At 46.9% G+C, this 25409-nt stretch overlaps 3 protein-coding genes across 12 annotated transcripts in view; 1 reads left to right on the forward strand and 2 right to left on the reverse strand.

The window, feature by feature from the left end:
* Nucleotides 1–25409, reverse strand: part of LOC310747967 (uncharacterized protein) — a 176968-nt gene that overhangs the window by 40483 nt on the left and 111076 nt on the right. The gene's annotated exons all lie outside the window — the stretch shown is intronic.
* Nucleotides 339–14691, forward strand: G6PC3 (glucose-6-phosphatase catalytic subunit 3; the record flags this gene model as incomplete). Its single annotated transcript, XM_083583360.1, has 7 exons — nt 339–520; nt 3239–3469; nt 4540–4646; nt 8220–8310; nt 9277–9395; nt 10923–11064; nt 12912–14691. 7 exons carry the CDS (start codon nt 339–341, stop codon nt 13270–13272), a joined length of 1233 nt encoding a protein of 410 aa, XP_083439486.1. The 3' UTR covers nt 13273–14691.
* The window catches only part of HDAC5 (histone deacetylase 5), a 117100-nt gene continuing 108075 nt past the window's right edge, over nt 16385–25409 (reverse strand). For all 10 annotated transcript variants that reach the window (XM_083582501.1, XM_083582506.1, XM_083582502.1 and 7 more), the window contains one exon: nt 16385–24961. In XM_083582501.1, coding sequence (XP_083438627.1) covers nt 24922–24961 — 40 coding nt within the window. In that variant the 3' untranslated portion in view covers nt 16385–24921. The remainder of the gene's footprint in view (nt 24962–25409) is intronic.

The following is a 25409-nucleotide window of genomic DNA, read 5'->3' on the forward strand; positions in this document are numbered from 1 at the left end:
TCTTCTATGTGCTTACCCACCTTCAACCCTATCATGCAGGCTCCTCTATGTATAAACATGCAGCCCATCCAATACAGATTGGGGGGGGGGGCGGACACCTGTGGTCATTTCAAATCGCATTTTAATAAAATGCTCCTGCGATCAGTATGTTATGTTATGTTATGTTATGTTATGTTATGTTATGTTATGTTATGTTATGTTATGTTATGTTATGTTATGTTATGTTATGTTATGTTATGTTGTTATGTTATGTTATGTTATGTTATGTTATGTTATGTTATGTTATGTTATGAACGATGCACAGAGCGGTCTAGAGAGACGCCAGAAAATAATGCACGATGCGAGATAAAAGCAGCCAAAGCCCCGTGAACCTTGGAGAGGCCAGAGTGAGTTCAGAGGAATGTCCCTTACCCCGCCCGGTAACCAAGCCGGATGCCGGCTCCTCCGTGCCTCTGAGGTTTCTGGGAAATGTAGTTTTTCCATTCAAAGTCGTGGGCAAAGCGGATCCCGGCAATTGCAGGTAATGGGAGTGGGCGTGGAGCGGATGGGGGGAAGTGGCGAGCCAGGAGGGTCGGGAGCGGGAGCGGAGAGCTATAAGGGAAAGGGCTGCTGGGGGAGGAAGGGAAAAGAGCAAAAAAAGGGAGAGGGAACTTTCCCTTCCCAGTCTAGGTAGCTAAAATGGTTTGCAAACGCATCCTTTTAATGGAAGCAATGAGGCTGGGCTTTTTGAAAAGTGCAATCGATTATATGAATGTTTCCTAACATCACCGGCCCAAGACTTTGGGGGAACATGGAGTGGGGGGAAAACCCAGCCATGTTAAGTTTACAACAAATGTAACTCCTGGCGCCCATTAAAGAGTATTTTGGGGGCTTGTCGTGGGTTCGCCGCTTTTTCCTACGAATTTTGGGAGTTGTAGTTGTGCCAGGAGGTCAAGGGGGCGCCTATGTGGACCCCTAGCCATTGCTATGTTGCTATTTCCAGCGTCTCTTGCAGGAAGCCACCGGGGTTGGACTAGAATTGTGGCTGCTAAGCGCCCATAACGGACCAGGAAGTCTCTGGTTTCCTTACTGGCTGCTGCTCTCGCTCTGTTGCTTAAGTTTAGGCCAGAGGGAGTGCCGGATTTACATATAAGCTAAGCAAGCTATAGCTTAGGGCCCCACTCTCTTGGCCCCCCCCAAAAAAAAATTAAAGGAAAAAAAAAACCTGGATATACATTTCCAAAATATAAGATAAAAAACAAATAAATGGAAACCTACATACAGCAACAGTGTTTTGTGCTGTGTATGGACCTATTAAGGACATGGGTGGCGCTGTGGGTTAAACCACAGAGCCTAGGTCTTGCCGATCAGAAGGTCGGTGGTTCAGATCCCCGTGACGGGGTGAGCTCCCATTGCTTGGTCCCTGCTCCTGCCAATCTAGCAGTTCGAAAGCACGTCAAACTGCAAGTAGATAAATAGGTACCGCTCCGGCGGGAAGGTAAACGGCGTTTCCGTGCACTGCTCTGGTTCGCCAGAAGCAGCTTAGTCATGCTGGCCACATGACCCAGAAGCTGTACGCCGGTTCCCTCGGCCAATAAAGCGAGATGAGCGCCGCAACCCCAGAGTCGGCCACGACTGGACCTAATGGTCAGGGGTCCCTTTACCTTTATGGACCTATTAGGTCCATAAATTACCATATAGCATATATTCAACACAAAAAACAGCGACAATTTGTTGTTGACAAAGGACAGCTGGACATATAAAAGGCCACATTACCTTCAGTAATTTAGGGCCTCATCAAACCTAAATCCAGCCCTGGCCAGAGGTTTTCAAACTTCGTGAGTCCTCTGCTCCTTTGACCAACTACATTATTTCTGCATCACACCCTTTGGGGATCAGGAGCCCAGTTATGTCACCCCTTGCCTCCAGAGCGGGCAGCCCCTCACCCTTTTTCAAACACCCTCCCTTGTGGAGGGTTCCCTCAGCCTCCTCTCCTCTCCTTGGGAGTTCTCTGGGCAACCCCTGGTCTCTGAGCTGCCCCCCCCCAAAGAGAGATGCTCCCCAAGGCACCATTCATCTGTGGAGCTTATAGCCAGGACTGATGCTGGCTATAAGCTCCAGGGCGCCTGAGATCACCACGTGGATGTGCATGCCTGGGGAATCATTGAATCTTGACTGTTGTCGCACACTAATACTGCAGAATTCTATCTCTTATGTTTTATCCGCACAATCAGAATAAATTTCAGGAACCAAAATGCTTTTTCTGTGCAGCCTGAACAGGAGCAGTGAACGACACTATACTTAATTGTTGCAGCTTGTCTTCACTTATCCCACCCCACTGCCCTGCTCACAGTTGTGGAGAATATTCTTATGTCATAAAAGGTCCATGTCCCCATTAACAAAAAGAGGTCAGAATAGGCCAATATGTAGACTGCCACTGGATCAAGTGGCTTTTCTTCTTTTAAGTTCTCGGAGTTCTTAACCTAGCTCAAGTTAGATCTCTGAACTAGCCATATGTTTTAACTGAGAATCAATCAGTCAGTCCATCATTTGAAAAACAAGACTTCAGAGCCATCTTGCCCAAAAAATGGCAAATAGACATTCCATTTTGTTTTGTTTTGTCTTTATGATTTTCAGTTTTAATACATTTCAATAATTTTACAGTCATTTTAACATTTTAAAACTCGTCTTCCTTATCTTTCTGCGGTTCCTTAAATTTATTTTTTAATATTTTCTGCATATCCAAATTAACTTAATTTGCTCATTTATTCATCTACTTTAATTATATACACTTATAAAACTGTAGGTTATTACAATGATCCTGCCAATTCTCTTATCTGTTTACAGTTTAATTGTAAATATTCAATAAACCGTTTCCATTCTTTTATAAGACATTTCATTTTGGCGACTACAGTATAAGTTTAAGGAGCCATTTGGCGCCTAGTTTATATACCTGAGTTTCTAACACTGGCTTGGGGATGATGGGTGTTGGGAGTTCAACAACAGCTGGAAGGCCACAGGTCTATTCCTGATCTACAGGAATGTAGATCTGGGGAAGATCTTCAGGTATTTGGAGTGAGGTGTCATCAATATGCTGATGACACCCAACTTCATCACTCCCTCTGAGTCAGGCATGGCAGACTACTAAGCATGTTTGTGGCAGTGGGATGGAACCCATTTGCAGCATCAAGGCACCAGCTCACCAAGATTTCACATTAAGCGTTTCTTGTATCCTAACCGGTCTTCCCATCTTTTCCAGCTTCACCACTATGGAGGTATTCCACACCTCTGGAATCCGGTTTGCAGAGGTGCTTCAGACTAGCCTGCCTGGGCTGGAGGATTTTTGGCTTTGGATGACCTTCATGGGTGACCCAAAGAGCGTCATCATCATTTATTTCCCTCTCGCTTATTTCCTGCTCGACCGGAAGGTTGGCGTCAAAGTCCTTTGGCTGGGCTTGATCTCAGAATGGCTCAACCTAGTCTCTAAATGGTGAGAGGAGAAAGCAAAGGTCACAAAATAAATGTTCCAGGCTTTAATAACCATTGGGACTCACTCTTGGTCTCAGGAAAAGGTTGGAGAAGCTGCCACCACACAAGGCCAGTTGTCCATAGGTCCCAGCTGCTCCTGAAAGTGCGCCAGGCCTCAGTAAAAGTTAACTGCATAGTTGCCACCCCCTCTTCTGATGTTAGTAGGCTAAAAGCATCCCTAAAAGCAGGGCCTGTTTCTGACACTGTCTCCTGGGCCTCTTTTCAAAACCGCCCTCTAATTTGTAGTGGGCAGCTGCCATTTTAATTTCCCACAATCCCCTGAAGCCACGTTATGTCCAGGGCATTGTGGGAAACCAAAACGGCAGCTGCAAATCAGTGCTTTAAAATCACTTCACCTTAATTGGGGACTTTTGGTTCGTTTTTGTTAATTTCGATTCCTTAACAAAGTTCGGTTCTCTCAGTTTTGAGGACGCTGATTAGGCCTTGGAGCTACTTCGGCCAGAAGGGGATGGTGAGGTAAGACACCCCCACACCCACCAGGTGGCCTGGCGCACATCGCCAGCTTCTAACAACTGCCACTCCTTCCATGGCAATACTGATTTCAGTAAATATTACCATGATACCAGGGTTGGCAGTGCTTGTGCATGTACGTAAAGGGAGATAACATGCAGGAGTTGCTGCCTTCCATTTATTTGTTTAAATGAGCTACATCCCACTTTACAATTCTTAGGGATTTTCCATTCTAATTACTAAAATGTTATATACGTGTGTGTTTTAAAAGCTCACAATGGCCACATCAGCCAGCCTTCTGCAACCTAGGTTCCTGCCAGATGTTTTGGACTACAACACCCATCAGTCCCACTCAGTGTGACTGGAGGATGCTGAGGCTCATGGGAGTTGCAGTCCGGAACATCTGGAAGGCACAAGGTTGCTGTGGGCTGGAAAAGCAGCTGTTGACAGTAAGAGCAGCAAATAAAATGAAAAGTAAACTTAAAAGCTCCTGGAGCTCAGAAAGCATTGAATCCACTTGTCCCTTGTTATCTCTTAATATTTTCTTCTCCCTCTCCGCAGGTTTTTGTTTGGTGAACGGCCTTTCTGGTGGATCTACGAGTCTGGGTTTTCAAGGAAGGAGGAAGTCACCCTCCGCCAGTTCCCTGCAAGCTGTGAAACAGGGCCAGGTCTGTCACTCGAGAGAAGGTTCAAAACGTCAGTCAATCTGGGCTTTTGTGGTTGAAAAATGATTGGGGCCCTTAATTCCTTACGTGCGGCGATCGGTTTTGAGAGATAGGCAAGCAGTCTGTCCCACCAACTTAATTCAATACATTATACTGGGGCAGCATCTTTTGATTTGTTCACCTGCTGTCTTGGGGACAAATGAAAGGTTGAATTAGATGCTGCAATTCCTCTGCCTGCAATGCAGAAAGCATAGAAAGCCAGTGTGGTTTAGTGGTTAGAGTGTCAGTCTAGGACCTGGGAGACCAGAGTTCAAATCCCCACTCAGGCATGAAGTCAGTTACCTCTTATCTCTCAGCATAGCCCACCTCACAGGGTTGTTGTGAGGATTAAATAGGGGTGGGGAAAGAACTGCCCAGCACACCTTTGTCCATAAGTAACCAGGCCGATGGTGATGGTTCAGCATCGTTGTGTACCTGTTGAGGCCCACGGTCCTACTGCAGCTCATTACTAATCCTTGGAGCTTCCTGGCTCTGTTATTCTTCGCTGTTGCTGCCTATTCACTCACCCACTCCCAAGTGAGCAGTGAGAGGAGCAAAAACGACCTCCCTGTGCCTTGTCCACTTTGGGCGATGGCACTGATTGGATGCCAGAAGGTGAGGTCAGCAAATGGGTGGCAACAAAATCAGTGGAGAAGAGGAGAAAGACCCACACAAGGAAGAATGGGGCAGTGAGAACAACTTGCCCAAGGACCCCCAAAAAACCTTGAAGCCGCGCTACTGAGGACCCTCACACATTGCTTGTCACAGTCATGTGGTAGTGATTCAGCAACTACAACTAACCCGAGTTGCAGCTGCCAGATTGATAACTGGGAGCGGCCGCCGGGACCATGTAACACTGGTTCTAAAAGATCTACATTGGCTCCTAGTAGATTTCCGAGCACAATTCAAAGTGCTGGTGCTGACTTTTAGAGCCCTAAATGGCCTCAGTTCTGCATACCTGAAGGAGTTTTTCCACCCCCGTCATTCAGCGAGGACACTGAGGGCCTTCTGGCAGTTCCCTCACTGTGAGGAGTGAGGTTACAGGGAACCAGGCAGAGGGCCTTCTCAGTGGTGGCACCCGCCCTGTGGAACGCCTTCCCACCAGGTGTCAAGGAAATAAACAACTATCTGACTTTTGGAAGATATCTGAAGGCAGCCCTATTTAGGGAAGTTTTTAATGTTTGATGTTTCACTGTGTTTGATGTTTTATTTTTATTTTTAAAATTTATTTATTTGGTTTTTCAAATTAAATTTTTACAGAGATATATCAAACATAAATCATAAAAACAAGATTCCAAGGAATCTCCTGGACTTCCATCCTCCCCTTTGTGGGTCCTATTATTAATCATTTCCTCCCACATCTTTTATGATAATCCAAACCTTTTACTTCTTCCATTATGTCCAGAATTCAGCCTTAAACTACAAGTGATATTCCAATCCTACTAATGATTTTAATTGTCTACAATGGTCTTTAAGATAAGTTATAAATGTTACCCATTCCTTATTAAAATTTTGGTCTTCCTGATTTCTGACTCTTCCGGTCATTTTAGCCATTTCCGCATGTTCCATCAACCTCATGGTCTGAGGTTTTAATCTGTTGGAAGTCACCCAGAGTGGTTGGGCAAACCCAGTCAGATGGGCGGCATATAAACAAACAAAATATAATAATAATAATGAATGGAACGGGTAACGTAGGAAACTGCCTTATGACAGACGTTGGTCCATCTAGGTAAGTATTGTCTACCCTGGGCAAGGAGAATCTGTGTCCTTCTCAATGTTATTCAACTGTCCAACATCCCTGAATGTTGGACGTATTAGGTGGGGCTGATGGAAGTTGTAGTTCAGAAAACTCTGGAGGACCACAGGTTCCCGACATCTGGACTAGATGAGATCCAAAAGTCCTTCCAGCTCTAAAGTTATATGATATCCTTGGCATTAAATATCACACACACACCTGGCAAACTGCTGGTACAGCTGTTTTGTAGCTCAGAGGCATGGGGTTTAGGACAAATAGGGGCTAGTTGGGGTTCCACAAAATAAATTGCTTTGAAGGCCAGTTGCCTGCTAGCCTATTAGCTTTGCACATCCAAGCAGAAGGCAGGTTTGATTTCTTTCCAAAGCCTCCTTTCAGGCACAGAGTTATTAGCTGTGTAAACATTGGCAAATTCTTCTAGGCTCCTCAAACTCTGCTTATTGGAGCCATCTCAAAAAAGGTCTACTTATCGGCCTCTTTAGCTGGGAAATGTGGCTGAAATAGCGAATCAGTATGGCTTCTGTGGGGGTCTTTTTTGGTTTTTGGTTTGCTTCCCTGACCATTGGGCCATGCTGGCTAGGACTGATGGGAGGTAGAGCTCAACAACATCGGAAGGTCTCACAGAATCGTCATCCCTGATCTATAGATGTCGTGGTGGCATGCAAGCTTCACCCGCTTCCCCGTTTTGATTGAAGAGCAACTGTGTGAAGCTGATTAGATTGATAATGAGTTTGCTCAGCTCGTGGGCTTCATGACCAGGCGAGCACTTGAACTCAGGACCCCATCCGTATTGTACATTTGAACTAGGGTTGCCACCTTTGTTCTGCCAAAATACAGGACAGGGTGAGGGTGGGGTGTCTCTGCTTGGAAGTCCACAGGTTCCCCATCCCTGCTTCCCTGCTTTGGAAGAATGGCGAGATAAACATGCCACAACTCAAGAAGCCCAAAAAAGAGCTTAAGCAAATAAATAAGAGGTCCTCAAAGGGAGCTTAGTTGGGCCCCGAATGAAGAAAGATTATGTCCTTGCGGTTCGAACAAAGTTGAGTTATTGGCACATTTACAAATAAGAAATAAAAATTCCATGCCCACTTGTTGGACAGGAATAGTTGGCCAGCTCTCTCTCTCTCTCGGCAAAATGAAATGTTGGCTTGCGGTGGAGAAGATTGAATGCCACATCTGTCAGGAAGATCAAACTCTTGACGTAGAACGGAGCTGCTTGTTTGTGTACTTGGCTAATAAACTTAGAGCTGCTGTGAGGGAGGCAAATAGTTGAGGCCTGACGGTTTCAAGAGGCAGCACAAACTTTTGAGAAGCCAGCAGGCTGACTGTTCCAGGCTGGTTTTGTTTATTTTTTAATTTTTAAAAAAGGTTTCGGCAAAGGTTTCTGTGGATGTCCCATGTTTGCTTTGCTCCATTGTGATGGCCAAGCGCTGCATGGCTCTGAGGTTCCCGTGGACCTTCAGGAATTCGCCTGAGACTTTTCTGAAATCGCCTGGGCTGGTGGTTTTCACTGGAACGCCTCCTGGTAATTCTCTGCTGGCGTTTGATTCGCCCCAGACCAGCTGCCAGCAGAGCAAGGGGGAGAACCTCCACATAGACCACCAGGCGTGTCTCCAGCCTTCCACCCCACCCAGGCCATGCCTTGGGTTCCAGAGTTGGCAGGGACCGAAAGGTCGACTCGTCTGTGGTTCGTCTGTTGCAAAGCAGGGCAGTCTCCCAAGCATGCTGATTAAAAGAGAGAGAGAGGGGGAAAAAACCCTAATCCAATGCCTTTTTTTCTGCAGGAAGCCCCTCTGGCCACTGCATGATCACAGGCACGGCTCTGTGGCCAGTGGTGACCGCACTGACCGCACGGATATCGCAGCACTCCAAAAGGTATGTCTCCGTATCTCGGCCACTCATATTCCCAGTTCGCCTTCCCTTTCCCCCTTCCCCTCTTACTTTACAATAGCATTGTATACCTTATTTATTTAGTTATTTATTACATTTGCACTTCGCCTTTCCTCCAAGGAGCTCATGGGTCTTTCCACTTCCCCTCTTTTTCTCCCCCTCAAAGCACCCAGCGAGGCAGGTTAGCCTAGGAGCGACTGGCGGTCCAGTGTTAGAAACTTATATATACAGTGGTACCTTGGGTTACATACGCTTCAGGTTACATACGCTTCAGGTTACAGACTCCGCTAACCCAGAAATAGTACCTCGGGTTAAGAACTTTGCTTCAGGATGAGAACAGAAATCATGGTCCAGCGGCGCAGCAGCAGCAGGAGGCCCCATTAGCTAAAGTGGTGCTTCAGGTTAAGAACGGACCTCTGGAACGAATTAAGTACTTAACCCGAGGTACCACTGTACATTTGTTTACATTATCCTTTATAAAATTGCATTTTAACCTGTATTTTAAATTGGTTCTCCCCCCCCCCCATTATGTTTTTACTGTGTTTTTATTGGTGTTAGCCACCCTGAGCCTGGCTCTGGGTGTGTATAATATCAAAACAGGTGCAGTGAATTTCTGAGCTGACATTGGATGGGTCGGTCAGTGGCATGTACCAAAAGGTAGTCAACTTGGGCCCTCTAGATCAGGCATAGGCAAATTCAGCCCCCAAATGTTTTGGGACTACAACTCCCCTCATCCCTAGCTAACAGGACCAGTGATCAGGGATGGTGGGAATTGTAGTCTCAAAACATCTGGAGGACGGAATTTGCCCATGCCTGCTCTAGATGTTGTTGGACTACAACTCCCATAAGCCCTAACCTTGAGCTTCCTCAGGAAAATAAAGGTAAAGAATAAATTTGAATAAAAATAAATAAAACCCCACTCTCCTCACCCTTTTTTTTTGCCTCTTACAGCTGGGTTGTGAAGGCCGGGCCCTTTACAGTTTATCTCGTCTTCCTGCTGGCTGTAGGCCTCTCTCGCATCTTCATCCTCGCTCATTTCCCCCACCAAGTCTTTGGCGGCATCTTGACAGGTGGGTACACTGTGGCGTCCGGCGGCCATCTCTGCTGCCTGTGCTTTGATATCCCAGCATCCTTTGCAGAAGGGCGTTGCTTTGTGTCTTCATGAGGACCGTTAACAGTGCTATAGGTCCAGTTTAGAGATGAACGTTCCCCGCCCCCAGCCAGGCTCAGAAACAAACCACAGAGGCTTGTGGGAAACAATCCTGAACGAGGGAAGAGGTGACCTCGGACCGCTCAGAATTTCTCCTCTGCCTCAGATCCAAAGATTTCCCAGTCGTGATTGCAGAAAGCTTTTTCCTTCCCTCTTTAATCAGGCCGCTGAAATCAAGAACGCTCGAGGGGCAAAAAGGGTTAGGCGTACATGTGCCAAAGGATCTGTGTGTAAACTCCAGTTCTGGTACTGGGGAGGTGGGCAGGAACCCAGAGGGACATTGGAGGATGGATGGCGGCTAACAGATTGAGGTTGAATCCTGACAAGACAGAAGTACTGTTTTGCGGGGACGGGGCAGGTGGGTGTGGAGGACTCCCTGGTCCTGAATGGGGTAACTGTGCCCCTGAAGGAGCAGGTGCGCAGCCTGGGAGTCATTTTGGACTCACAGCTGTCCATAGAGGTGCAGGTCCGTTCTGTGTCCAGGGCAGCTGTCTTCCAGCTCCATCTAGTACGCAGGCTGAGACCCTACCTGCCCGTGGACTGTCTTGCCAAAGTAGTGCAAGAGTAGTGGTTATCTTCAGCTTGGACTACTGCAACGCGCCTCTACGTGGGGCTACCTTTGAAGATGACCCAGAAACTACAACTAATCCAGAATGCGGCAGCTAGACTGGTGACTGGGAGCGGCCGCCAAGACCATATAACACAGGTCCTGAAAGACCTACATTGACTCCCAATACGTTTCCGAGCACAATTCAAGTGTTGATGCTGACCTTTAAAGCCCTAAAACGTACCAGTATACCTGAAGGAGCGTCTCCACCCCCATCGTTCAGCCTCGACACTGAGGTCCAGCTCTGAGGGCCTTCTGGCGGTTCCCTCATTGCGAGAAGTGAGGTTACAGGGAACCAGACAGAGGGCCTTCTCAGTAGTGGCACCCGCCCTGTGGGACACCCTCCCACTAGATGTCAAGGAAATAAACAACTATCTGGCTTTTAGAAGACATCTGAAGGCAGCCCTGTTTAGGGAACCTTTTAATATTTGATGAATTATTGTATTTTAATATTTTGCTGGAAGCCACCCAGAGTGGCTGGGGAAACCCAGCCAGATGGGTGGGGTATAAATAATATATTAGTAGTAGTAGTAGTAGTAGTAGTAGTAGTAGTAGTAGTAGTAGTATTTCCTCTTAATTCTTCACCTTCCTGAGCCACTCCTTTGCATCTGGCTACCGTCGGGGGTCCTCTGGGTTCTAGTGAAAGCCAAAGTAGATCCTAAAATCTGCCTACTCCTGGCTTAGATATGGAGGGCAATGAGAAGAACCCAGCCATAGAATTGGGGGCCCTGTAATCACTTCTCTCCTCTCCCCCCCTCCCGGTCTCTCACTGTCTGCCAGCGATCATCCTGGGCTGGCTACTAGAATCCCGCGTCCCACTAGAGAGGAAACTCAGCTTCTTCATGTGGGCCTCGCTGTCTCTCTTGCTAAGCGGCATCGTGACCTATTGGGCGTTGGTTGCTCTCGGCGTAGATCTCAGCTGGTGAGTTCCTTCTGCCAGGGAGATGCGACACTGGGCTGCAGGGCCATCCACGTGGACTCCTTTTTCCTCAGCGATGGCGGTTGCTGCAGTGGCGTAGCGTGGGGGGTGCAGGGGGGGCGGACCGCACCGGGCGCAACATCTGGGGTTAGGGCAAATCAATGGGTTAAGGGGCGCAAATCCACGGGTTAGGGGGCGCAAATCCACGGGTTAGGGGGCGTAAATTACTTGCCTTGCCCCGGGTGCTGACAACCCACGCTACGCCACTGGGTTGCTGTTTTGTGCCTCCGACTCTACATTCCACACACCTCCTGCGCATGTTAACCTTTCATCTCATTGGCGTTGTGCATGGAGGTGCAATCTGCCTAGCAAAAGGATACCTGCATAGCTAGTGGCGGGTGGATTTTGGGGTCACGTAGCTGGTTTTCTAAACGCCTCACACTGCTCCGTTTCTCCTGCCTCTTAGAAATACTTTTTCCTCAAAACGTCCCAAAATATAGTCTCCAAAATGTCAGCTTAGCTTGGCTTCTCAAAATGGAGATGAAGAAAAGCACAACACACCCTCTGATACCAAGTTTCCTGGCTTCAGAAATCTTAGGATATCTCTTAAGTTCTATCCCAGGTGCTGGTTCCCTTACATTAGTGTTACATCCCAAACCTGGTCCGCAACAAAGCTGTTTTTGGACTACAGTTCCCATCATCCCTGACCACTGGTCCTGCTAGCTAGGAATGATGGGAGTTGTAGTCCCCAAAACTGCAGAATCATAAAACAGAATTGTAGAGTGGTTCTTATCATTTTCAATTACATTTATATAGCGCCCTTTGCCCAAAGATTTCAGGGCGGTTCGCAAGATAAAAAATATAGGATAAAAGCACAAAATAAAAGAGTTAAAGCAAAAACAAAACAATAACCCCTGAAATATACTCGGAGTCGAGAGTGGATTTCATGCTCTTTATTCAGCTCATAGTGGAGGGAGGAATGGAAGTTCCCCCAAGATGTCTGCTTTATATACATTATTTACATAATGGGCCCCACGTGATTTGCTAATTCCAGGATTCACCTGTAGGCCAATCAGGTTGCGGATTCACTTCCACCTGGAGCTGGATTGGGTGGCTCCTGTGGACCAATCAGATTGCTGCATTCTGAATCCTATTGTTCTAGGACCAATCAGACTGCTGCCTTTTGGATTCTATCCAACTCAGTACATAACAACCCCCCCTTCCCACAAACACATTTTAAAGAATATTAAGCTATTCTATGCACTATGCAAAGAAGTTCTTCTTTTTGCCTGCCCTGAATCTTCCAGCATTCAGGTTCATTAGGTGGCCCAGATCTCCAGTATTATGAGAGAGGCAGAAAGAAAGTTACTGTATGTTTCGCTCTATAGGGCGCACTGGCCCATAGGGCGCACCTAGTTTTTAGGGGGGAAATAAAGAAAAAAAAATTCAACTCCCGCCGGGCTCCCAAGGCTTGCGGATATCTGCCCGAAGCCCGGGGAGTGCTCCGCTGCACTCCCCGGGCTCTGGGCTGCAGGCTGCCATCCGCAAGCCTTGGGAGCCCGGCGGGAACTCCCGCCGCGCTCCGAAGGCTTGCGGATACCTTCCAGAAGCCTGGAGGGTGAGAGGGGTCAGTGCGCACCGACCCCTCTCGCTCTCCAGGCTTCAGCGAAAGCCTGCATTCGCTCCATAGGACGCACACACATTTCCCCTTCATTTTTGTAGGGGGAAAAGTGCGTCCTATAGAGCGAAAAATACGGTATTTTCCCCATCCACTTCTGGTATGCCCTGCATAATTTCATTCCCCTCTGCCTGCCTGACCTACTTGTTTCTCTTCCTTGCTCTACTCCCAGGTCCATCGGCCTTGCCACCAAGTGGTGCACGAACCCAGAGTGGATCCGTATGGAGACACGGCCCTTCTCGTCCCTGTGCCGCAACACGGCCACAGCCCTTGGCCTTGGCCTGGCCTTTCAGTCGTCGTACTACACCCAGCTCAAAGGCGAGAGGCCCGGCTGGTCCCAGAGGCTCTGCTGCGCCGCGCTGTCCCTCGTGGTCCTGCGGCTGCTGAGCGACGTGGCCCAGCCGCAGAACGTGGCTCTTTGGTACGGGCTGAGTTTTGCGAAGTATGCCATCTTCCCATGGGTGGTGATTGCGCTGCTCCCCAAAGCGTTCCACGCTCTGACCTCCAGCACGGGGCCGCCCCACAGAGAGTAGCCGGCAGGGGAGACATAGGCAAGGAAGCCCACAGCAACCCTTTGCTTTACCCTCAGGGCTCTGTTCCTCTCAGCGTGAGGTAAGATTTTTCCATCAGAGGAGAGATTTCCTCCAGGAGTAAAACGAGTCTGTTCACTCAGGCTGACCTCGTCTATAAAACAGCCTTACCAAAAAACCCACGACCTCCCCTTGAATCCCTTTTTGCCAGGTAGAGAATCCCATTTTTAAAAACAAACCACTGCACACTTTTCTGCTGTTTAATGGGTGTTGAGGCATTTTAACACCCCCAAAGATTTGATGTGACTGCAACAGCCCTTTCTACTACATACCTATGGAAATAAGTTTCATGGACGTAAACATTGGGAGAATCGAACTCCCCGATTTCCCTCAAAGGGGAAACAGGCCACCTCATCACCCATTGCTTTCCACCTACCGCATTTTTCGCTCTATAAGACGCACCAGACCACAAGACACACCTAGTTTTTGGAGGAGGAAAACAAGAAAAAATATATTCTGAATCTCAGAAGCCAGAACAGCAAGAGGAATCGCTGCGCAGTGAAAGCAGCGATCCCTCTTGCTGTTCTGGCTTCTGGGATAGCTGAGCAGCCTGCATTTGCTCCGTAAGATGCACACACATATCCCCTTCCTTTTTAGGAGGGAAAAAGTGAGTCTTATACAGCAAAAAATACGGTAAGTCCCAGTTGCTTAGGAAGCACTGTAGTCGCAATATACTGGCACAGCCTTTAAGGCTGGCTAGCTAAGCCTTTGCCTCCCTTCAGTCGTTGTCGGCACATTACTTAGCCATCATGACTGTACGTGCATTAAGAAAATTAAAGAAACCCGCCAACTTGCTTGAACACAACGGATTAGCACCCCATCTTTCTGTTTTGCAAGCAACAGCCATGGTTTTAAAACAGTGTCGGCAATTGCAAAATGCCATACCTGCCTGGATTAGGGGGGACTGCCTTGGGATTTTGGGTCCAGCGCACCAGAAAAAGTGACTGGATAGCATTGCCTAATGCAAGTGCGCAGAACCTGTGGTTCTCTTCCTGTTGCAGGACTACAACTCCCATCATCCATGACCATTGGTTGTGCTGGCTGGGGTTAAATCCAACGTAGGTTTCCCCATCTGTAGTCTTAAGATTTCCTTCCCTTTGTTTCTTCCAGTTTTTGCCAAAGCTTATCTATCTATCATCTATCTATCTATCTATCTAGCTATCTATCCAGTGATTTTTTTCCTGGGGGGACGCATACCCCTAAACATTTTGTGAATCTAAGTTTGGCCTCATTGAGGGGCAGTATTTCAATAGGAGTAGGAAAATGAGAGTACCCCTAGACATTTTTTTAAAGAAAAAAAGCACTGTATCTATCTGTCCTGAATATTGGTATCATAATAAAGTTTGCATTCACAGCTTGTCATGTCATTTGCCAGCACATGCTTTTGAGACAGCAAGAAATGGAATCTGAAGGAGTTGCTAGACTTTTTTTTTGTTTTTTAAAAGGAGCACAGGATATAGAAGTCTTTTATTAAAAAGAAAGCTGCTGTTGCAAGTAAGCTTTCACAGCATTCAGACTGTGTTTTGCACTGCCTCCCTCCGCCTCTGGCATATCCACTAATGAGAACTGTGGAAAAACAGACAGAGCTCACAGCCAAAGAAAACCAGTGGGGATTTATGGGAGTCCTGGGGCAAAATCTCACACGTGTACAAGTCTGGGGGAAGACTGGTGATAAACTAGCAGTGCATCCGCCCTCCAAATGTGGATACTTGCAACTATTTTCTGAATTGGTTTTCTTTTTTCTAATATATTTCTTATTTTTTTATACTTTTATTCTGTGTGCTTTTACTTTAATGGGAAAAAAGGGGGACATTGTGGAAAGAAAAGGGGGTGGGCTATGGGGAGAGATCTTTTGCTTTTTTTTATCAAGGGTGTTGCATAAGGTTTGTATAAATTTAAATTTGAACAATGGGGTATATAAATTGTGCTTTAAATCAGAAATAGAACTTGTGGAAACAACAATATGAAAGGGGAATACGGTAGGGGTGGGGGAAGGGGGGAGTCCCAGAAAGTGGATGTTTGAAAATAAGGTTCTGAATGTATCTTCATAATTTCTTTTCTTCTCTTTCTGTATTTGGAAACTTCAATAAATATTATTTAAAAAAAAAAAAAAAACAAATGTGGATACTTCTATATAGACAAAATGGCATACGCAGGTGGAAGGTATTGGTAAGGCTAAGCCAGCTAAGTGGGCACAGAATACTGGATGACCGGAAAAAGGTGGTGGGAGAAAGAGGAAGAGGGGGAAGGAAATGGAACGTTTTGATTTTTTTAAATTCCAAAAGAGTCATAAAGGTAAAGGGACCCCTGACCATTAGGTCCAGTCACAGCCAACTCTGGGGTTGCGGCGCTCATCTTGCTTTATTGGCCGAGGGAGCCGGCGTACAACTTCCGGGTCATGTGGCCAGCATGACTAAGCCGCTTCTGGCAAACCAGAGCAGCGCACGGAAACGCCGTTTACCTTCCCACCGGAGCGGTACCTATTTATCTACTTGCACTTTGATGTGCTTTCGAATTCCTAGGTTGGCAGGGGCGGGGACTGAACAACGGGAGCTCACCCCATCGCGGGGATTCAAACCGCCGACCTTCTGATCGGCAAGTCCTAGGCTCTGTGGTTTAACCCACAGCGCCACCCACGTCCCTCAAAAGAGGCATAGGTTGTCTCTTTTCTGGTATCCCTAGCAAATCACCATCTCGTTTTTGTCCCCATTGTTGCCTTTGGAAGGCAACCTTAACAAACTATGTTTCCCTGGGTTCTTGGGGTATGTGTGTGTCATGTGGCTTAAATGCACGTTTGTGTACACTAGCAGTGTACACAAGTTGGCTTTTCTTGTTCTAGAAACGCCTCCTGCCTCAGAGGCGCGTGCAGTTTTTCTTTCTCTCTGCCAACAGCAGAACCAGGGACGATCCAGTGAAGCGAAACGGGTGGGATATTCAGGACAGACATTCACACATTTTAGCCGCTGGGTCCTGCTAGTCTGGGAAGTGGACACAAGACTCACATAGGGAAAAAAAAGCCCAGACAGCTCCTCCACACATCAATTCTACAACGGGATATTGCCAGAAACAATTTTATTTACACAAGGACAAACATTGGAACATATTACAAAATACTCAACTGAAAATTGTATCCAGAGCGAGATAAAACAGAGAGAAAGAGAAAGAGACAGAAAGCAGGAGGGAAAAAGCAGGAAAAATAAAATAAAATTACAGTTATTCCCACTTGTGGGGGCATCTTTCAACATGAGAAGGGGGCTGGTTAGAGGATTGGTGTTGTGTTTTTTGACAAAGTCCCTCTTCCCCTCCATGAAAACAGCCCCCTTGGCAACTTAATACTGGTGTGGAATCTTCCACAAAACAGGAGCTGTAACGCACGCACACACACACAAACACACAACTTGTTCCATGCTGTTGTCCTAAAGACTCATGGCTTTTCAAAGGAGTTGCTACTCTTGCCCAGTTCTGACTTCCCACCCTCCTCCCACTAGAAATAATTTAAAAAAAAAAACCAAGATGAAAAATATGGCTGGTGGATATGTCTTCCCACCCACCCTAAAAAAAAAAGGAGGTGGAAAAATGTAGATGTGACAAGCCCTACCTGCGAGTTCTGCGGAACACACACTGCCTGACCTCAGATTTAGCTGGAGTTTCTATTGCTCTGGGTGAACGAGCCATACAAACCCATTTGATACCTGCATTCACGAAAACCATGAACGTAAAAGCTACGTCGGTGCAGAAACAGGAGTACTGGACACAAAACATGTGCAGCTTGGAAGGGCGGGGGGAATGACAACAATGCACATGACAATCCATGGCTCGCCCTCTCCCCTCCAACATGCTGCTGCTGCTTGACATCCACATGTGGAAACCCCAGTGTGCAAGGCAGAGTTTAGCCATAGGGACAGAAGCAAGCATGCAGCCTTGCGCAGAGCTCTGGGCCTTCACGGCGGTTTTCCACAAGCCCCTTGGTGGACCTGCGAAAAGGAGATGTGGGTCAGGGAACTGCCTGCTAACGAGGACAAAGGAAACGCCTGCATCTCCTTTCTGGGTGGACAGGAAGGACTTGAGCACTCTGGGCGACTGCCTCTCTCTATGACCAGCCACAGACCTGACCACAGCAAACCCCACAGCCCTGATTCAAATAAGAGGCTTCCTCATTGTCCCTGCTCTTTAATACACCTCTGCTCCCACTTCATTCTGCACTAGCAGACATCTACCTTGGCTCGTGTCAAACCAGTGAGCTACCTTGACGGCACTTCAGCTAAGGACACTCATTGGGTTCAATCGGCAAAGGGGAACTTGCTGTTGGACTTCATCTCCCACCAGCATAGCCAATGGTGAGGGATGATGGGAGTTGTAGTCCAATAGCACCTAGAAGGCTGCAGGTTCCCTGTTGCTGTGTTCAATTCACTGAAGCAGTGTGTTCCCAAGCTTGGACTACAATTCCCATAATTCCTGCCCACCAGTCCTGCTAGCTAGGGATGATGGGAGTTCTAGTCCAAAAACAGAAAAGAGAGCGAAGTTTGGGGAATCCTGCACTAAAAACCTCACTGATTTCAGCGGGAACTATGTCAAGTCATGACGAACAACCTCACTGCAACTTAAGTCTGGATTCATGAGGATGAGGTTTCTCAAACACCATGTTTGAGCATCCTTTAGCTCTTAACAACCAAGACAACATCCTCATCCTGGTCCCATCAGAAAAAGGAAGGCGTGTGGGATACTTCAAGGTTCCTATCTGGAGGAGTGGATGAGGAGGAACTCCTCACAAAAGAGTTTTGATTGGCTAATGACAGCGGCATTCAATATCAGTCATACAAAGGCCGTCTGCCATTGGTCAATACAAATTTTGGGCCATGATTGAGGGCAATCAGGAGCTAGGCCTGACCTAGTCAACCACTCCTATCTTTCTAGGACACCAGGCCTCACACCCAGGAACTTAGATCTTAGGTTAACTTCTCTATCCACAACCAGAATTCAAACTTGCAACTGGAGATGGGAGGGCAGGCCAGCAGCATATAAAGTGTATGTGGTTTTATAGCTTCATTCCAAGACCCCAAGGAAGGCTCCCTCAGGAAACTGACACAGCTCTTTAAAGAAGAGAAATCCTCACTTTCTTCTTACAGTGCCTGAAATATCACCAAGAAAAGTTCTTTGATCCTCCAAAGGGGCATTTATGGGGATATTTTAAACTGCGAGTGTGATGACATCTATCCAAACAAATCCTTGCATATACACTGATCCACTCTGCTCGCCCCCCAAAACCCCACACTTTTGCCGCTGATAGCAAGCGGTTCAAAATGTCAACTAGAGGGGAAACAGGCAAGTGCACTTATTCCAGGATTGCAAGGGAGAACACGGCAAGCACCCATCCATCCATCGGTAGTAATTTAATTGTTTTAACTGCTTTTAATGTTGAAGTTTAGGTTGCTGAAGCTTATCTAAAAGGATGGGCGTTTGTTGCTGTTATTTCCACTGACTGAAAGTTGGAAGAGATCTAGAAGGCTGTCAAGTCTGATCTCCTGCTCAAAGCGGGGGAATCAAAAACCCAAAACTCTTTTGAGGTACAGTGGTACCTTTGTTCTCGAACTCAATCCGTTCCGGGAGTCTGTTCCAACTTCCAAAACGTTTGAAAACCAAGGCGCGACTTCTGATTGGCCCTGGAAACAACACCAACAGCCGAAACAGATGTTCGGCTTCCGAAAAATGTTCAGCTAAGCGGAACACTTCTGGGTTTGCAGTGTCCGAGAGCCAATTTGTTCGTCAACTAAGCCGTTTGGGAACCAAGGTACCACTGTATTTGAAGTGCACTTACAATTAACCAAGAAGTTTAATATTCAGCCCAAATTTACCCACTTGTAAGAAGTCCATTAGATCTAGTCCTCCCCTTTGGGGGAAGCCAATAACAAGAATTTGCCCTCTTCTGTGTGACAGGCCTTCAGGTATTTGTAGAGTGATATCACAAATATCGATCTATCCATCTATCTACTGTGAAGCTGGTGAAGATGTAGAGTGCAAGACCTTTGTGACAGGGGCATGCAGATAGGTGCCTTGCGGGAGGCACTGCATCAAATTTCTGCAAGCTACACAATACAGATGCAAAGCCTGCACGGATTCCCCTGCTTCTCCACAAGGCAGAAATGACAGCTTAGGCAAGCCATTCAGGGGACTTTGCTGAGCCATCTGCACTGGGGAGGCTGCAAAACCACACACCACACTGTACTTCCCTTTCACATCTACTGGGTGTTGTACATTTGACTAAGCATAAATTAAGGACAGGTGAAGATGTGTGTTACTATAGCAGCTGAATCATTACGGAAGCATAATCACTATTGTACAGAGATTTGGAAGTCCTTGTGCGGAATCGAGTTCACGGCAATCAGTTCTGCCATACTGTGGTGAACAGTGCTGATTGGCTTGTGCCTGGGATGTCACAAACCTTCCTCTGCTCCCATTGCCACAGCTGCTTTTCAGATGCGGTTCTTTTTAAAAAAATAAATATATGAAGCGAGAAACATTTAAACAGTGCTTTTTTTTCTATAAAAAATGTTTAGGGGTACTCTCATTTTGACTCAAGGAAATCACCATATTATAGTTCAAATCGGAGGAAATAAATACAGAAAATGGATAAATACAGATTTAGGGGTCTGCGTCCCCGCCAGAAAAAAAGCACTGCATTTAAATGAATACATGTTCACGCTGCTCTCGCTTTTCTTACAAAAAGACTCATCTGAAGACTGGAGGAATAGCAGAGCCAACTGAGCTTACTGTTCAAATCACTGATCTGTCAATGATAATTGGAAGGTATTTGGGAAATACCAGGCTCCCTCTGGGGGGAGGTGAGACACACCCACCCCATGCAAAGTCCTGTTTAAAAGTGCATCTGTCCACTCTAAAAGGTTCCAGGTGGAGATGTGAGAAGCTCTCAAATGAACCTACCCTCAGGAATTGGTCCCATCCCTGTTCTGGAGCAGTGGCGGCCGTTGGTCATTGAGGCAGAAGACAGAGAATTCTGCAGGAGGTGGAACCACAGCCAACTCATTCTCATTTTTTGCCCTGACCCTCTTGCCTGCTGAGTTTTACAAGGGCAGCACTGAGGCCAAGGAGGAGCAAAAAGTCGGGAGCACGGTGCCGCTTCTTGCAGCAACAGAGGGCTGCTACCATGAGAAAGATCTCTTCTGAAAGCCCAAGCAGAGCTATCTATGGGTGCTGAGCTGCTGAAGTCAGGTCATCTTATGGGATGGCCTTTTTAATAGGCATGGGTCACCCACGAGCCACGGCAGCACATCTCCTGCTGTTGCACTTATTTGCTCATTATTTGGGTGGACAATTTATTATATACTGGTTTCATTTAGCTTCAGCAGTTTACAACGTAGGTTAAAACATCTTAAATAAACAGCAATGGTGATGATAACGGGTCTGGTGCTTCAGAAGTAGAGGGGGGCATCACCTGTCTTGCAATGATGACTGAGGCGAATAGATAAGGGTTTCTGGCGAGGACACATTTCACTGCTTCCCTCTCCTCCCCATATGGCTTATTTTTCCTCACTATTCCTGCAAAATGTACACCTGTGCATGTACATGGATTAAAAAAGGTATGAAATTAAGAACTGATCAGAAGTTAAGGGGGAACACTGCCATATCTCTCACCGCTCAGTTTCATGCTTAGATGGTCCTCAGAATCTAACATACCACGCTGGGTAATTTAACCACAGAAGTTTCTCTTTGCCAGGGAAGGTAAAAAGAACCCGTGGCGCTCCAAATGTTGTTTGCTGACGACTCCCATCATCCCTGGCTACTGTGGGAACCACGCTAGCTGGGGCTGATGGGAGTCATACAACAACACAACACCTGGAGGGACGCAGGTTCCTCCATCCCTGCTCTGCTGCATGAATTCTGAACCTCATCCACGTGAGGATTTTCTCTCCCACCTTTTATTTTCCAAACAGACCTCTTGCTGGCTTTGCATGCACACACAGACACACACACACACACCCTGCCCGTTCCTGCCTCTTGCCATGTCAGCGCCACAGCCTTTGAAGGGTGGACCGCAATCTGCAAAACCAGCAACCAAATAAAAACAAGGCAAGCTTGAAAAAAACAAAAACCCAAAGGCAAAAGGCGCCTTGGGGTGGCTCTAATTTAAGGGGAGGGTCAGGGGTGTTTCAGGCCACAGCTACGGAGAGGGGCCTGTTCCTGGCCTCATTGCCTTTTCCGTGACTTATCTCTTGTTCTTGTGTCTCTAGTCAAAACAAAATAGAAGGGCAAAAGACTGCTGTCTGCGAAAACAGACTACGCCGATCCATTTATTTTTTTCCACGCCTTAGCCTGCTTTCTCCCCTGAAACCCAAAGCAGCTGAAAATACTCCATACACACAAGAGCAGCAGAATGGCAAAACATGTATAACCCTGGGCTTTATCCCACAGGCGGTGGGGTGGTGCTCTGCTTGTGTCAGTGAATGGGAGCTTGTGGCTCTCATTTTGTTGGGCTCCACCAGCCCCAGCCAAACGTGGCCCAATGGTCAGTGGGAGCTGGGAAACCAACCAAGTCCACCATCCCTGAGCTTATGTACTCTGGAGTCCAACCCATGTTTGTTTTTTAAAGCAGCAGAAGGCTGAGCACATGTACATTCACCCACCCACTGCTGCACCTGTGACTAAATGCTTATAACGTTTATATCCATGTTGATGGGTGAGGTCTGCATCCTCACTTCCCTTCTCCCTGGCTTGGAAGGCTTTCTGCATGCTGGGCACTGCAAGGATCTTGCCTTCAGGCATGGGCTGTGCCTCATAAATAAAACCAGGGCAACGGATGTCTTTTCTGCCCCGGGCAAGTTCTATGGCTCCCTCTACTGGCTGTCTCCCACAGCGCCAAAGGAAGGAAGGAAGGAAGGAAGGAAGGAAGGAAGGAAGGAAGGAAGGAAGGAAGCCCCGCCTACTAGCCCCACTCTTTTTGTTCATCATGGCTATGTGTGTGATCACCTCCATCATGGGATGGAGCATCTTTGCAACCCTCCACCTCTCCCACATGGGACCCTTGGATGAATTAAAGCAAAGCAAACCCAGAGGATCCCTAAAGCAGACCCTGGCAAGGATAACAACCATAAGTGCAGCTAAAAAACACATCACAGTCTCACATTCCACACAATGTCCCACCCCACCCCCCAATCCCCAGTGCCCTCCCCCACCACGCACAGCTTAGAAATCCCATTGCCCTGAATTAGTGAAAACAATATCAAGCCCCATCTTCTCCCTTGTTGCCTTATCCCTGCTAGCAACTTTCCAAAGGAAAGGAGAGTTTGGTGGTACAAGTTAAAAAAATACTATTAAATAATACATCTGTAATAAAATTATATACCTTTTTTTTTCTTTATATCCATTTCTTTTAAAAGCTAAAATTGCTCTATGGTTTTTTTATTCCCCCGCCCCAAAACATTTTTCTTTTCATTTCTTTTCTTTCTTTTTTTGGCTGGTGAAGTGACAGCAAAGAAATTCTCTCCTTTTTTTCTTTTCTTTTTTTTCTCCTTTTTTTCTTTTTCTTTATGAATGGACAAAAAAGTTTCATCGAAACAAAGTTTGTGCACGCGATACAAGAAATCAAATTATTTACATTAAATGACGAGGAATCTTTCGAACGATGACGGAGGGAAGTAGGAGGAAAGAGAAAGAGAGAGAGAGAGAGAGAGAGAGAGGAAAGAAGAGAGAGAAATCCTCAAGAAAGCATTGGTCATGAAACAATCAACATAAGCAGTTATCTTCATTACAAAAGGGATTTAATGACACATGGCATGATCCAGCTAAGGTAGATGCACGCTCGTAAACAGGCCTGCACGGAGATATCGCTTGCCAGATTGGGAATGTAGGCACCAAATCAGATTCTGCATTGCACTGCTCTGAATGAACATCCTAGCGCAGAGCTTTCCAAATTTTTCAAGTTTGGCGACATGCTTTTTGGACATGCATCATTCTGTGACACAGTCATTCGGTTCTGCATCATTTCGAGACACGGTAATTCAGTTTTACTAGCAAACCGGAGGTTAAACAAACCCCTTTCCAGCCCCGGGAGGAGCACGGGGAGCGCCTGCAGCCAACACACTTAACGTTGTCGCAACACACAGTTTGGAAAGCTCTCTCTTAGTGTATGTTTGAATTGATACACCCACCCACATTGTCCCCGGACTAGTTTGCTTGATAACCCTTTGTTTACAGCTACAGCTGGATCAGGCCCAATGCGCATTGGTGCTGGGGATTTACACGTGATTCCTTCCCAAGTTTGTACAAGGTGATCTCCCTTAGAGATGGTTAACTTAAGCAGGGATGGTGGGAGGGAGGGAGAGAGGGAAAGAGGAAGGGATGGAGGAGGAGAAGCAAACCTCACAGGGAATTTAAGGCATTAACAAAAACGACTTAAAGGCACACTTTTTATTTCTCCCCCCTTTCTCCTCAACCTCGGGGGTTTCTTCTCCTAGAGATTAATTCAGGAGGACTATACAATACTGAGGAACTTTTTTTTTAACAGCTGAAATGGGTCGGGAGAAAGATACGCGATTGAGGCAACATAGGTAGGATTTAAACCCAAAGCCGTTTAGATCTAACGTCGCAGGGGAAGGGGAAGCAGTGAGAAACTGCCAAAGGGTAGGAACTGGAGAGGCAGGGGAAAAGGCATTTGGGAAGCGGGGTGAGTTTGCCTTCGGATGCCCATCTCAATGTGCAAAAACCCGGAGCAGAGAAATGGCATTTCAGGAACAGGTTCGGCAAGAAGGGGCAGGTCCGGCCCAGCCCAAGAGGCAGTACAGGTGGCTGCCTAGGGCAGCAAGAGTCCCAAGGGTTGCTCCAGGCGACTTGGGAAATCCCTAAAGGGGGACACGCAACTCCCCGCTCCTGCCCTAGACCCGAGAGAGGTGTGGAAGCAATTGCAAGCCCCCTCCCCGGATTTCCTGACTGCAACCTATTACGCCCCTCACTCCACAAACAAGTGAATGGAGCAAAATAATAATAACGACAACAATAATAATAATAATCCACTTGCATGAAGTTAAGGGGAGAGAATCTGAAACTGGGACAACCTCCAAGGAAGAAATGTAGTGTGTGTTTATGTGTATATATATATATATATATATGTATGTGTGTGTGTGTGTGTGAAAATTATTTTTTTGTTACCTAGGGTAGCAAAATGGCTTGCACCAACCCTGAGAAGGGGGTGAGTTTAGCGGCCAGGGAGGCAGGGGGAGCAGGAAGGAGAGGGAATGATGTCTTAAGAATGGAACAAGAGAGGAGATGCTTGCATGAAAGCCCCTACCTCACCACCATTCCCCTCACAAAAATCCTTAAAGAGTTAGGACAAAATGGTGATGCTGGTGAGAACATATGCCAGGAGACTGACGCGATCACGCACACACACACATACACACATGGGCTCGTTTTGTCCAGTGCAACTCTTTTTTTTCCTTTTTTTTTAATAGATTAAAAAAAAATCAATTCGTAGTAGTTGTTGCTGTTGCTGCTGCTGCTGCTGCTGTTTTTTTAAATGGACTCACAGAATTACCAATTAACCCACAGAGTGACAGCTACACAAATCAAAGTCTTGGCACTTCACAACACAGGCTCGGCCTCCATTGGCTCTTCTGCTGGCCTGGAGGGAGAAGACAATAGGACAACTGGTTACTGGCCTCCCATTGGCCCAGAGGCGGACGCAGCTATTGGGCATTACTGCTGTGATGTCAGAGAAGGCTCAAGAAATATTTTAAGTGCCGAGGCGGAAGGGGCCAATCGTAACGTGCTGAAAGTCAGCATGGTGGTCAGAAAAACAGAAGGTTTGCTCAGGATGAAGAAAACAGCCTTATACACAGAAAGAAAGGAAAGCTGACTTATACTGAGTCAGACCACTGTCTACACTGGCTGGCAGCACCTCTCCAGGGTTTCACCTGAAGAAGATGGGGGTTGAACCCAGGACCTTTTTGCTTACAAACCATGTGCTCTACCACTGAGCTATGCTCCCTGCACCCTGCAGAGACAGATTTGGAGGTAGGAAGCAGTTAGGCAAGGTCAGGAGTTGGGCAGCTGAGCGGAAAGAGCACTCA

This window comes from Podarcis filfolensis (assembly GCF_964270895.1).
Source record: "Podarcis filfolensis genome assembly, chromosome: 13".
In the NCBI taxonomy this organism is placed as follows: Eukaryota; Metazoa; Chordata; class Lepidosauria; order Squamata; family Lacertidae; genus Podarcis; species Podarcis filfolensis.